Source organism: Engystomops pustulosus, chromosome 10, assembly GCF_040894005.1.
Source record: "Engystomops pustulosus chromosome 10, aEngPut4.maternal, whole genome shotgun sequence".
Classification (NCBI taxonomy): Eukaryota; Metazoa; Chordata; class Amphibia; order Anura; family Leptodactylidae; genus Engystomops; species Engystomops pustulosus.
In genome coordinates, this window is record NC_092420.1 from 3,609,318 (window position 1) to 3,622,802 (window position 13,485).

The 13,485-nt window shown below is 47.3% G+C and overlaps 1 protein-coding gene across 1 annotated transcript; it reads left to right on the forward strand.

The window, feature by feature from the left end:
• The first annotated feature begins 368 nt into the window (after positions 1-368).
• LOC140104665 (olfactory receptor 5V1-like) lies at positions 369-1,313 on the forward strand. The gene has a single exon (XM_072128303.1). The coding sequence runs from the start codon at positions 369-371 to the stop codon at positions 1,311-1,313; it is 945 nt and encodes a 314-aa protein (XP_071984404.1).
• Positions 1,314-13,485: the final 12,172 nt, after the last annotated feature.

A 13,485-nucleotide genomic window follows, 5' to 3' on the forward strand; every position in this document is an offset into this window, starting at 1 on the left:
TGTAGCAAGATCTGCCATATGAAATGACCCAAACAGTTAGCGTTATATCACAGAAGAAATGTCTTTCTACTGGACTGGACATAACATATGACACATCCTACGGACACAAACATAAACATGTTATATCTTTCATGGATTATATCAGGCAACAAAAACAACCATGAAAATTAAAGTCTTGAGACCTGATTACATTATTCCTGGATGTGTGGTGAATAGGTTTGGGGATTCGTTGTCTTCTGCTCCAGGGAGAACTTACGAGATATAAAGTGAAGAACACTATTTGCATCAATAATTTTAGACCTGAGCCGGGATATCCACACATAAATTCCATGAAGTTATACTAATCCCTAACTAACGCCAAACTGATAATGAACCAAACATCCATCACCATCGTTCTTCTCATGAGTCTATCTGATAATCAGGAGACCATCTATTTCCTCTTCATCTTCTTCCTCCTCATCTACCTGATGACTGTCTTCTCCAACTTTCTTATCATCCTTCTAGTAGTTACTTGTGCTCATCTTCATACACCCATGTATTTCTTTCTTGGTAACTTGGCTTTCTTGGACATGTCCTACTCATCAGTCACTGCTCCTAGGTTGCTTTTCCACCTCATCACCCAACACTGGTCCATGTCCCTCTCAGAATGTATAGCGCAGATGTTTTTTGTGACCTATTTTGTGCCATCTGAGTCTTTCTTGTTGGCCTCCATGTCCTGTGACCGGTATGTAGCCATCTGCCTCCCTCTCCATTATTCTCAAATCATGTCTCGGAGGAAGTTCACTCAGTGTGTGTCTTTTGTTTGGACATCAGGTCTCTTTCCTTGCATTATTTTCAACTTATGTTTAAAAAGATTGACCTTCTGTGGTTCCAATCTCATTCAAAGTTTCTTTTGTGATCTTCCGCATTTGCTCCAGATCTCCTGTACTGATACTACAATCAACGTTCTAGTCTTAATGGGCGTAGGTGGTATTCTCAGCAGTGTTGCCTTTGTAGCCACATTTTACCCCTATGTCATGATATTTAGGGCAGTGCTCAGAATTCGCACCAGTGATGGGAAGAGTAAAGCTTTCTCCACCTGTACGTCTCATCTGACTGTGGTCACCATATTCTATGCATCTGCAACATTTATCTACCTTGTTCCTGACACAAGTAATCTCCTTACACTGAATCGAGTGGTCACTGTGATCTACACCCTGATCACCCCCTTACTGAACCCCTTAATCTACAGCCTGAGGAGTAAAGACCTGAAGGCCGCACTGCAGAGAGCGTTACATATACACCGGCTGCATCCAGACACCGCTACAAGGTGATACCGTCTTCCATCAGAGGGGATCAGGACAGTTGGATTAACATGTATTTAGGAGATATTTTTTTTAGTAGAATTGTTTAATTTCAGAAAAAAAACTACAGGGTGAAAATAAATATATACATGTTACTCCAAAAGTAAAAAAAAAACATAGCACAGGACACTTTATCATCCTTTGATGCATAATTTTTCTGTTTCCAGTTATATATCATGTAAGTAAATTACAATTCTTACCTTCAGGCTTCTGCTGCTCCTGCTCATGTTTTCTTCTGTTGATACCAGACAGCACAATAAAGCAAGACCCAGAGCCGATTCTTTACATAAAGCTCCTCCCCTGTTGCACTCAAAAATAAAAACTGAATTCTCTCTGAAACCAGTGGTACGTCCAGAAATCTGAGCTACGAGGGGTATGACAGGGTCAGCACTGAGACCCCCACTGATCAGCAAGTCAGGCCCTATATCGTGGATAGGGCCTAACTCTCCTTCGTGGGAAAACCCCTTTAAGGATTTTCTGGTGAATGGGCTTTAGCTTCTCGCTCTACATGAACTAAACTGCCCTTAGCCTTGTGTAATTGTAAGAGGCTGAAGCTAGGAAGGGTCTGACCCTGGTGCCCCTGAGCTAAGACAACTGGAGCCCTGCTGACTGGCCTGCCCGGTCCTTGTCTCTGGAAGCCCCTGGCTCTTGTGGAGGAAGGCTGATGGACCTCTTCTGGTGAATGGGTTACACCTTCTAAACTGCCCTTAGCCATGTGTTATTGTGAGAGGCTGAAGCTAGGAAGGGTCTGACCCTGGTGCCCCTGAGCTAAGACAACCAGAGCCCTGCTGACTGGCCTGCCCGGTCCTTGTCTCTGGAAGCACCTGGCTCTTGTGGAGGAAGGCTGATGGACCTCTTCTGGTGAATGGGTTACACCTTCTAAACTGCCCTTAGCCATGTGTTATTGTGAGAGGCTTAAGCTAGGAAGGGTCTGACCCTGGTGCCCCTGAGCTAAGACAACCAGAGCCCCGCTGACTGGCCTGCCCGGTCCTTGTCTCTGGAAGCCCCTGGCTCTTGTGGAGGAAGGTAGAAGGACCTCTCCTGGTGGAAGCTAAGAGTGAAGGCCGGTGTAGAAGGCTTCCCATCGTGAGATTGGATGGAGGCCCTGCAGCTCCTGATTGGTGGCTGGTGTTGAGGGTACCACAGGTCAGGGGGTTGTTTTTATGTGTCTGTGTGACCTTGTTTGTGTTGACTCCCTGCTGATTCGGATTGGCGAAGGAAATATATCATTTGTTATATGAAGAGAACGTGTCATCTACAAAAACAAATTAGTAATAGATGTAAAAGAAACGAAATGCTATTCAGGACTGGGAGGAGTCAACCTGATTTTGCTCCAGTAATAATTATCCAGTAATTGGATTATCTGAGCCACAACCTGCTCCTTGCATTTCAGCCCTGCCCAGCAAGGGTTACTAGCGTGATTGACAGTTCCTCTAGTGTGCTGCTGGAGGCGTGTCTGGGAACTGCCTTGTATACCTGCTACTCCCATCAGACCTTGCTGGACAAACTGCTATCTTGCTGTGTTCTCTAGCTTCTCTTACATTCTCTAGTTCTGGATTCTTATCTCTTGCCTGTGTCTCGACTACTCTATTTGGATTGTGATTTGGTTATTGTTATTCCCCACTGTTGCCGACTCGGATTGTATACCTCACATTATTGTGTTTGTTTGTCTGTATTGTTACGTGTTCCCACCTTACCCAGGGAGAGAACGTTGCCCAGTTATTGGCCTCCATTTAGGGGTGACCCAATAAGTAGGTAGGGACAGATTGGGGGTCTCAGTGTCAGGGCTTACTGTCCTTGTTTGTGTCCTGCCATTACAAGTACCTTGGACTGGAGGTAATTAAATTGGACTGGAGGTAAGACTTTTTATTATGTAAATTACGATCTTTTAGCATATGCAGCAAGCTGATATTAACCCCTTCACGCTCCCTGACAGATATATATGTAAGTGAGCTATGAAGGGTGTATGAAGACGCAGGCAGCATTTTAAAGACGGAGGCGCATGGGCACCATCATCTTTGTTGAGATTGATGCTCCCCCTGATGTCTTCGGGGGCAGCGATCAGTTGTCATGACAGCCTAGTGTCTTCGGCAGACCCAAGATTGTCTGGTTTCAGTGGCTTTCAGTGGCTCATTGTAATGAATACTGTGCAAAAATGCCATATACTGCAATACAGTAGTAATTTGCAGTGTTAAAGAAATTCATTCTGCTAAGTTAAATAGAGTTAATAGAGAATTAATTCAGGCTTCATTACTTGTATGTGCAATGAGCTTATCAACATCTTCACTATATGTAAGAGTAAACTTAGTACACAGTGGAAGCATAGGACACAGGGATTTTGGGTCTGCTTGTTAAACAATGGTTGGCCTTGAGCTAGCCACACATTTCTGTGAGAAAGGATCTAGGAGTATAGTTTGTGGTAATCGGCCTTGAGTTATTTATGTATAACCTATAAGCCCTCCTATGTTAACAAGGGAATAAAATAAAGATACACAAAGGTCTAATCAGAACTCTGTGGATACAAAAGACTTCTATGTTATTGGCCGATACATTTATTTAATTACTTTCTGCCTGGTTATATTTGGAGGCCCCAGCGAGATCCTGAACTCTGGTCTGAAGAATGAATGGGAAGAGCACTCCCTCGGTTGAGGAATGCTCATCCTAGGTAAGTGAGCCCTTGACTCGCTGCTTTCCTAAGCTGAGGGGTGCTTTGTGGATCAGTATGGATTGCAGGTTCCTGGCATCATCACAGGTATATTGTAGTTAATTTTATTTTTATCTGATCAGTGCTTTTTGACATAGAAATTTTTTGAGGGGAGGGGTTGATGCTTTTGATGTTTTTTGGTTTTTGTTTTGGTTTATGGTTCTGAGTTTAGTGAATTTTGCACATTGCTAATTGTTATATTTACTATAATTGCTGCTGTGATATAAATATATACTACAACTGTTACTAACCATTTGCATATATCTATTAGGATATGCATGGTTAAGCCCGTGTGTCTATGTGCCCTCTCATGCGTTAAACCCGACATGTGACTGCACCCTCAGTGAAGTGGCTGATCCTGGAAACAGGAAAGGTCCAATTGAGTCGGGATAGGACTTCTGTAGTTTTTGTTGACAAACCTGCAAAGGGGCACCAGGTCAGGAGTCAGTTTGTTTTTTGTTATATCTGCCACTAACATTCAACACATCCTGCCTCTGCTAATTGGTGTTAAGTGTGGAGCTTCTGGACACTTTCCATATGGCTGTGGCTGCTAAAGAGCAGGCAGATTACGTGTGTCCTGGTAATCACTAACACACTGACACATGATATCATTGCCCACTACCTTGCTGCTAGAACAGATTGAATAGGGTCACTGTGCGTAAACATTGCTTAGAGGTCTGGAGTCCGCCTTGGTAGAACAGTATTGATAGTTGCATGAATAAGGATACTGATTAGAGATGAGCGAACACTAAAATGCTCGGGTACTCGTTATTCGAGACGAACTTTTCCCGATGCTCGAGTGCTCGTCTCGAATAACGAACCCCATTGAAGTCAATGGGAGACTCGAGCATTTTTCAAGGGGACCAAGGCTCTGCACAGGGAAGCTTGGCCAAACACCTGGGAACCTCAGAAAAGGATGGAAACACCACGGAAATGGACAGGAAACAGCAGGGGCAGCATGCATGGATGCCTCTGAGGCTGCCTAATCGCACCATTATGCCAAAATTATGGGCAACAGCATGGCCATGACAGAGTGACAGAATGAAGCTAGATAGCATCTAAAACATCCAATAATTGACCCTGACACTATAGGGGACGGCATGCAGAGGCAGCGGCAGCAGGCTAGAGAGTGTCATGGCGACATACCCTAAATGGACTCAGGCTTCAAACCAATGGGTGGCAGAGAGGAACCAAAGGAGGTGAGCAAGAAGCGCTCAAATAATATCGGTACATGATAAAAGTTTGCCAGTATATTTTGTGGATTACACAGCAGGGTGGCGACAAAGTTAACATGGAAGCCATGAAAACAACCCAAAATTCTGCCTGACACAGCTCGTTTGATAAGGGGACCATGTATGGAGGCAGTGAACTAGTAGTAGATTAAAGGTGCTGCAGTTAAAACTATGTTAGTTGGATCTTGGCATGGAGCTGGCGCTCCGCTGCCAGGCGAGCTTTCGCCAATCCAAGCCCCTGTCTATAGGCTACTCCCCAAACAGCACTTCTAAGAACCTTTTGTATAAGATCAAGTGTAGTAGCGTTCTTATAAGTTTAGGATATGGCGGGTGAGGGGAATGTAAACAGATGCGCAAGAAGCGCTGAAATAATATCCCTAAATGGTAAAAGTTTGCAAGTATATTTTGTGGATTACACAGCAGGGTGGCGACAAAGTTAACAACTTTGATGTGGAATGCCCTGTAATAGCTCTTGGGCGGTGTGCCTTTTATCGCCTAGGCTCAGCAGTTTCAGCACCGCCTGCTGTCGCTTAGCGACGGCACTGCTGCTGTGCCTACAGCTACCGACTGATGGCGCCATGCCCACGGATGGTAATTCGGAGGAGGAGGAGGTGGAGGAGGGGTGGGAGGAGGTATAGTAGGCCTTTGAGACCTGGACCGAGGTAGGCCCCGCAATTCTCTGCGTCGGCAGTATATGACCAGCCCCAGGGTCAGACTCGGTCCCAGCCTGCACCAAGTTAAGTGTAGTAGCGTTCTTATAAGTTTGGGATATGGCGGGTGAGGGGAATGTAAACAGATGCGCAAGAAGCGCATGATGCGCATGGAGCTGGCGTTCCGCTGCCAGGCGAGCTTTCGCCAATCCAAGCCCCTGTCTCTAGGCTACTCCCCAAACAGCACTTCTAAGAACCTTTTGTATAAGATCAAGTGTAGTAGCGTTCTTATAAGTTTAGGATATGCCGGGTGAGGGGAATGTAAACAGATGCGCAAGAAGCGCTGAAATAATATCCCTAAATGGTAAAAGTTTGCCAGTATATTTTGTGGATAACACAGCAGGGTGGCGACAAAGTTAACAACTTTGATGTGGAATCCATGAAAACAACCCAAATTTCTGCCTGACACACCTCGTTTGATAAAGGGACGATGTATGGAGGCAGCTATATGGACGACTTTTGGAGGTAGCAATGGAGACAACGTGTGGAGGCTGCTATGGAGACAATTTAATTTGGATAGTGCCTGTATGTGGCAGTCCCAAACATTTTTCAAACCAGAGGAGCAGGTAGGTGGCCCTCCAGTAAAATGGGATAGATTGAGTGCCTGTATGTGGCAGTCCCAAAAATGTTTCAAACCAGAGGAGCAGGTAGGTGGCCCTCCAGTAAAATGGAATAGATTGAGTGCCTGTATGTGGCAGTCCCAAAAATTCTTCAAACCAGAGGAGCAGGTAGGTGGCCCTCCAGTAAAATGGAATAGATTGAGTGCCTGTATGTGGCAGTCCCAAAAATTGTTCAAACCAGAGGAGCAGGTAGGTGGCCCTGCAGTAAAATGGAATAGATTGAGTGCCTGTATGTGGCAGTCCCAAAAATTGTTCAAACCAGAGGAGCAGGTAGGTGGCCCTGCAGTAAAATGGAATAGATTGAGTGCCTGTATGTGGCAGTCCCAAAAATGTTTCAAACCAGAGGAGCAGGTAGGTGGCCCTCCAGTAAAATGGAATAGATTGAGTGCCTGTATGTGGCAGTCCCAAAAATTGTTCAAACCAGAGGAGCAGGTAGGTGGCCCTGCAGTAAAATGGAATAGATTGAGTGCCTGTATGTGGCAGTCCCAAAAATGTTTCAAACCAGAGGAGCAGGTAGGTGGCCCTCCAGTAAAATGGAATAGATTGAGTGCCTGTATGTGGCAGTCCCAAAAATTGTTCAAACCAGAGGAGCAGGTAGGTGGCCCTGCAGTAAAATGGAATAGATTGAGTGCCTGTATGTGGCAGTCCCAAAAATGTTTCAAACCAGAGGAGCAGGTAGGTGGCCCTCCAGTAAAATGGAATAGATTGAGTGCCTGTATGTGGCAGTCCCAAAAATTTTTTAAAACAGAGGACCGGGTAGGTGGCCCTCCAGAAAAATGGAATAGATTGAGTGCCTGTATGTGGCACTCACAAAAATTGTTTCAAACAGAGGACCGGGTAGGTGGCCCTCCAGAAAAATTAAATGCATGAAGTACTATAGCAAGAGCCAGTGGGCCCTGTCAAAAAATAGCCATTTTCCTCTGCTTTACTGTACAAAGAGGAGGAGAAGGAGGAAAATGAGGAGGAGGAGGAGGAGTGGATCAATTATTCAGGTTGAGCTTCCTTCACCTGGTGGAGATTGGAAATTCTGAGAAATCCAGCCTTTATTCATTTTAATAAGCGTCAGCCTGTCAGCGCTGTCAGTCGACAGGCGTGTACGCTTATCGGTGATGATGCCACCAGCTGCACTGAAAACCCGCTCGGACAAGACGCTAGCGGCAGGGCAGGCAAGAACCTCCAAGGCGTACAGCGCCAGTTCGTGCCACATGTCCAGCTTTGAAACCCAGTAGTTGTAGGGAGCTGTGTGATCATTTAGGACGATGGTATGGTCAGCTACGTACTCCCTCACCATCTTTCTGTAAAGATCAGCCCTACTCTGCCGAGACTGGGGACAGGTGACAGTGTCTTGCTGGGGTGACATAAAGCTGGCAAAAGCCTTGTAAAGCGTACCCTTGCCAGTGCTGGACAAGCTGCCTGCTCGCCTACTCTCCCTCGCTACTTGTCCTGCAGAACTACGCACTCAGCCGCTAGCGCTGTCAGAAGGGAAATACTGTTTCAGCTTGTGCACCAGGGCCTGCTGGTATTCATGCATTCTCACACTCCTTTCCTCTCCAGGGATGAGAGTGGGAAGATTTTGCTTGTACCGTGGGTCCAGGAGAGTGAACACCCAGTAATCGGTGCTGGAATAAATTCTTTGAACGCGAGGGTCACGGGATAGGCAGCCTAGCATGAAATCTGCCATATGCGCCAGAGTACCAACGCGTAAGAATTCACTCCCCTCACTGGCCTGACTGTCCATTTCCTCCTCCTCCAACTCCTCCAACTCCTCTTCTTCTGCCCATACACGCTGAACAGTGAAGGACTCAACAATGGTCCCCTCTTGTGTCTCGCCAACATTCTCCTCCTCTTCCTCCTCATCCTCCTCCACCTCCACCTCCTCCGATATGCGCTGAGAAACAGACCTCAGGGTGCTTTGGCTATCAACAAGGGAATATTCTTCCCCCGTCTCTTGTGACGAGCGCAAAGCTTCCGACTTCATGCTGACCAGAGAGTTTTTCAACAGGCCAAGCAGCGGGATGGTGAGGCTGATGATGGCGGCATCGCCACTGACCATCTGTGTTGACTCCTCAAAGTTACTCAGCACCTGACAGATATCAGACATCCACGTCCACTCCTCATTGTAGACTTGAGGAAGCTGACTGACCTGACTACCAGTTCTGGTGGAAGTTGACATCTGGCAGTCTACAATCGCTCTGCGCTGCTGGTAAACTCTGGATAACATGGTCAGTGTTGAATTCCACCTCGTGGGCACGTCGCACAACAGTCGGTGAGCGGGCAGTTGGAGGCGGCGCTGCGCTGCCCTGAGAGGGGCAGCATCTGGGCTGGACTTCCTGAAATGCGCACAGATGCGGCGCACCTTCGTGAGCAAATCAGACAGATTGGGGTATGTCTTGAGGAAACGCTGCACTATCAGATTTAACACATGGGCCAGGCATGGCACATGTGTCAGTCTGCCGAGTTGCAGAGCCGCCACCAGGTTACGGCCGTTGTCACACACAACCATTCCCGGCTTGAGGTTCAGCGGTGCCAGCCACAGATCAGTCTGCGCCGTGATGCCCTGTAATAGCTCTTGGGCGGTGTGCCTTTTGTCGCCTAGGCTCAGCAGTTTGAGCACCGCCTGCTGTCGCTTAGCGACGGCACTGCTGCTGTGCCTAGAGCTACCGACTGATGGCGCCGTGCCCACGGATGGTAGTTCGGAGGAGGAGGTGGAGGAGGGGTGGGAGGAGGAGGAGGCATAGTAGGCCTGAAACACCTGGACCGAGGTAGGCCCCGCAATCCTCGGCGTCGGCAGTATATGAGCAGCCCCAGGGTCAGACTCGGTCCCAGCCTCCACCAAGTTAACCCAATGTGCCGTCAGCGATATATAGTGGCCCTGCCCGGCAGCACTCGTCCACGTGTCCGTGGTCAGGTGGACCTTGTCAGAAACGGCGTTGGTCAGGGCACGGATGATGTTGTCTGACACGTGCTGGTGCAGGGCTGGGACGGCACATCGGGAAAAGTAGTGGCGGCTGGGGACCGAATACCGAGGGGCGGCCGCCGCCATGAGGTTGCGAAAGGCCTCGGTCTCTACTAGCCTATAGGGCAGCATCTCCAGGCTAAGCAATCTGGAGATGTGCACATTAAGGGCTTGGGCGTGCGGGTGGGTTGCACTATATTTGCGTTTCCGCTCCAGCGTCTGGGGTATGGAGAGCTGAACGCTGGTGGATGCTGTGGAGGATCGTGGAGGCGACGATGGGGTTTTTGTGCCAGGGTCCTGGGCAGGGGGCTGACTAGCAGCTGACACAGGGGAAGGAGCAGTGGTGTGCACGGCCGGAGGTGAACGGGCTTGTTGCCACTGAGTGGGGTGCTTAGCATTCATATGCCTGCGCATACTGGTGGTAGTTAAGCTAGTAGTGGTGGAACCCCTGCTGAGCCTGGTTTGGCAAATGTTGCACACCACAGTCCGTCGGTCATCCGGTGTTTCCTTAAAGAACCTCCACACTTCTGAAGATCTAGCCCTCGCCGCAAGAGCCCTCACCACGGGAGCTTCACTAGTTGACAGTGGCGCTGATGCACCAGCTCTGGCCCTGCCTCTCCGTCTGGCCCCACCACTGCCTCTTCCAACCTGTTCAGGTCGAGGACTCTCCTCCGTCTCAGAAGCACTGTGTTCACCCGGCCTCTCAACCCAGCTTGGGTCTGTCACCTCATCATCCTCCGATCCCTCAGTCTGCTCCCCCCTCGGACTTCCTGCCCTGACAACAACTTCCCCACTGTCTGACAACCGTGTCTCCTCATCGTCGGACACCTCTTTACACACTTCCACTACGTCAAGAAGGTCATCATCACCCACAGACTGTGACTGGTGGAAAACCTGGGCATCGGAAAATTGCTCAGCAGCAACCGGACAAGTGGTTTGTGACTGTGGGAAGGGTCCAGAAAACAGTTCCTCAGAGTATGCCGGTTCAAATGCCAAATTTTCCTGGGAGGGGGCAGACTGGGGGGGAGGAGGCTGAGGTGCAGGAGCTGGAGGAGTGGGGATTTCGGTGACATGGGTGGACTGCGTGGAAGACTGACTGGTGGTGGACAAATTGTTCGAAGCATTGTCAGCAATCCACGACATCACCTGTTCGCACTGTTCTGGCCTCAACAGTGCTCTACCACGAGTCCCAGTAACTTAAGACATGAACCTAGGGAGTGTAGCTCTGCGGCGTTCCCCTGCTCCCTCATCAGCAGGTGGTGTCTCACCCCGCCCAGGACCACGGCCTCTGACCCCTGCAGTAGTTGGACGCCCACGTCCCCGCCCTCGTCCTCTACCCCTAGCCCTCGGGTTAAACATTTTTAAAATGAGAGTTATAACTTTTTTTTTTTTTTTACTTCTTTTTGTTTTTTTTTTGTGTTTTTTTGTGTTTTTTTTTTTTTTGTGTTTTTTGTTTTTTTTTGAGTTTTTAAAACCAAACAATCCTATCCTATTGCTATGGCTATTTTCTAGCCAAGTATCAAAGGAAGCACACTACTATGCCAGATGAGATGACACTGAGTTAGTGCCTAATAGAAATCCAACCCCTACTGAATTTTGCCACTTCGGCCTTTGCTATGGATATGTGCGCCACTAAGCGCAGAACACAGCGGTCGCAAGTCTCACTACAAATTGCTCAGAATTGGCAAGTACATGCACTGCAGAAACTACAGCCACCAGCAGATCAACCAGAAATCAAATATATAGAACGCTACTGTAGGCTTCAAGAAGCTGTTTGTATTCTCCTATGGCTATTTTCTAGCCAAGTATCAAAGGAAGCACACTACTATGCCAGATGAGATGACACTGAGTTATTGCCTAATAGAAATCCAACCCCTACTGAATTTTGCCACTTCGGCCTTTGCTATGGATATGTGCGCCACTAAGCGCAGAACACAGCGGTCGCAAGTCTCACTACAAATTGCTCAGAATTGGCAAGTACATGCACTGCAGAAACTACAGCCACCAGCAGATCAACCAGAAATCAAATATATAGAACGCTACTGTAGGCTTCAAGAAGCTGTTTGTATTCTCCTATGGCTATTTTCTAGCCAAGTATCAAAGGAAGCACACTACTATGCCAGATGAGATGACACTGAGTTAGTGCCTAATAGAAATCCAACCCCTACTGAATTTTGCCACTTCGGCCTTTGCTATGGATATGTGCGCCACTAAGCGCAGAACACAGCGGTCGCAAGTCTCACTACAAATTGCTCAGAATTGGCAAGTACATGCACTGCAGAAACTACAGCCACCAGCAGATCAACCAGAAATCAAATATATAGAACGCTACTGTAGGCTTCAAGAAGCTGTTTGTATTCTCCTATGGCTATTTTCTAGCCAAGTATCAAAGGAAGCACACTACTATGCCAGATGAGATGACACTGAGTTATTGCCTAATAGAAATCCAACCCCTACTGAATTTTGCCACTTCGGCCTTTGCTATGGATATGTGCGCCACTAAGCGCAGAACACAGCGGTCGCAAGTCTCACTACAAATTGCTCAGAATTGGCAAGTACATGCACTGCAGAAACTACAGCCACCAGCAGATCAACCAGAAATCAAATATATAGAACGCTACTGTAGGCTTCAAGAAGCTGTTTGTATTCTCCTATGGCTATTTTCTAGCCAAGTATCAAAGGAAGCACACTACTATGCCAGATGAGATGACACTGAGTTATTGCCTAATAGAAATCCAACCCCTACTGAATTTTGCCACTTCGGCCTTTGCTATGGATATGTGCGCCACTAAGCGCAGAACACAGCGGACGCAAGTCTCACTACAAATTGCTCAGAATTGGCAAGTACATGCACTGCAGAAACTACAGCCACCAGCAGATCAACCAGAAATCAAATATATAGAACGCTACTGTAGGCTTCAAGAAGCTGTTTGTATTCTCCTATGGCTATTTTCTAGCCAAGTATCAAAGGAAGCACACTACTATGCCAGATGAGATGACACTGAGTTAGTGCCTAATAGAAATCCAACCCCTACTGAATTTTCCCACTTCGGCCTTTGCTATGGATATGTGCGCCACTAAGCGCAGAACACAGCGGTCGCAAGTCTCACTACAAATTGCTCAGAATTGGCAAGTACATGCACTGCAGAAACTACAGCCACCAGCAGATCAACCAGAAATCAAATATATAGAACGCTACTGTAGGCTTCAAGAAGCTGTTTGTATTCTCCTATGGCTATTTTCTAGCCAAGTATCAAAGGAAGCACACTACTATGCCAGATGAGATGACACTGAGTTATTGCCTAATAGAAATCCAACCCCTACTGAATTTTCCCACTTCGGCCTTTGCTATGGATATGTGCGCCACTAAGCGCAGAACACAGCGGTCGCAAGTCTCACTACAAATTGCTCAGAATTGGCAAGTACATGCACTGCAGAAACTACAGCCACCAGCAGATCAACCAGAAATCAAATATATAGAACGCTACTGTAGGCTTCAAGAAGCTGTTTGTATTCTCCTATGGCTATTTTCTAGCCAAGTATCAAAGGAAGCACACTACTATGCCAGATGAGATGACACTGAGTTATTGCCTAATAGAAATCCAACCCCTACTGAATTTTCCCACTTCGGCCTTTGCTATGGATATGTGCGCCACTAAGCGCAGAACACAGCGGTCGCAAGTCTCACTACAAATTGCTCAGAATTGGCAAGTACATGCACTGCAGAAACTACAGCCACCAGCAGATCAACCAGAAATCAAATATATAGAACGCTACTGTAGGCTTCAAGAAGCTGTTTGTATTCTCCTATGGCTATTTTCTAGCCAAGTATCAAAGGAAGCACACTACTATGCCAGATGAGATGACACTGAGTTATTGCCTAATAGAAATCCAACCCCTACTGAATTTTCCCACTTCGG

Excerpts from the sequence above, each read along its gene's own strand:
- LOC140104665 (XM_072128303.1), top strand. The coding sequence starts at position 369 with ATGAACCAAACATCCATCACCATCGTTCTTCTCATGAGTCTATCTGAT.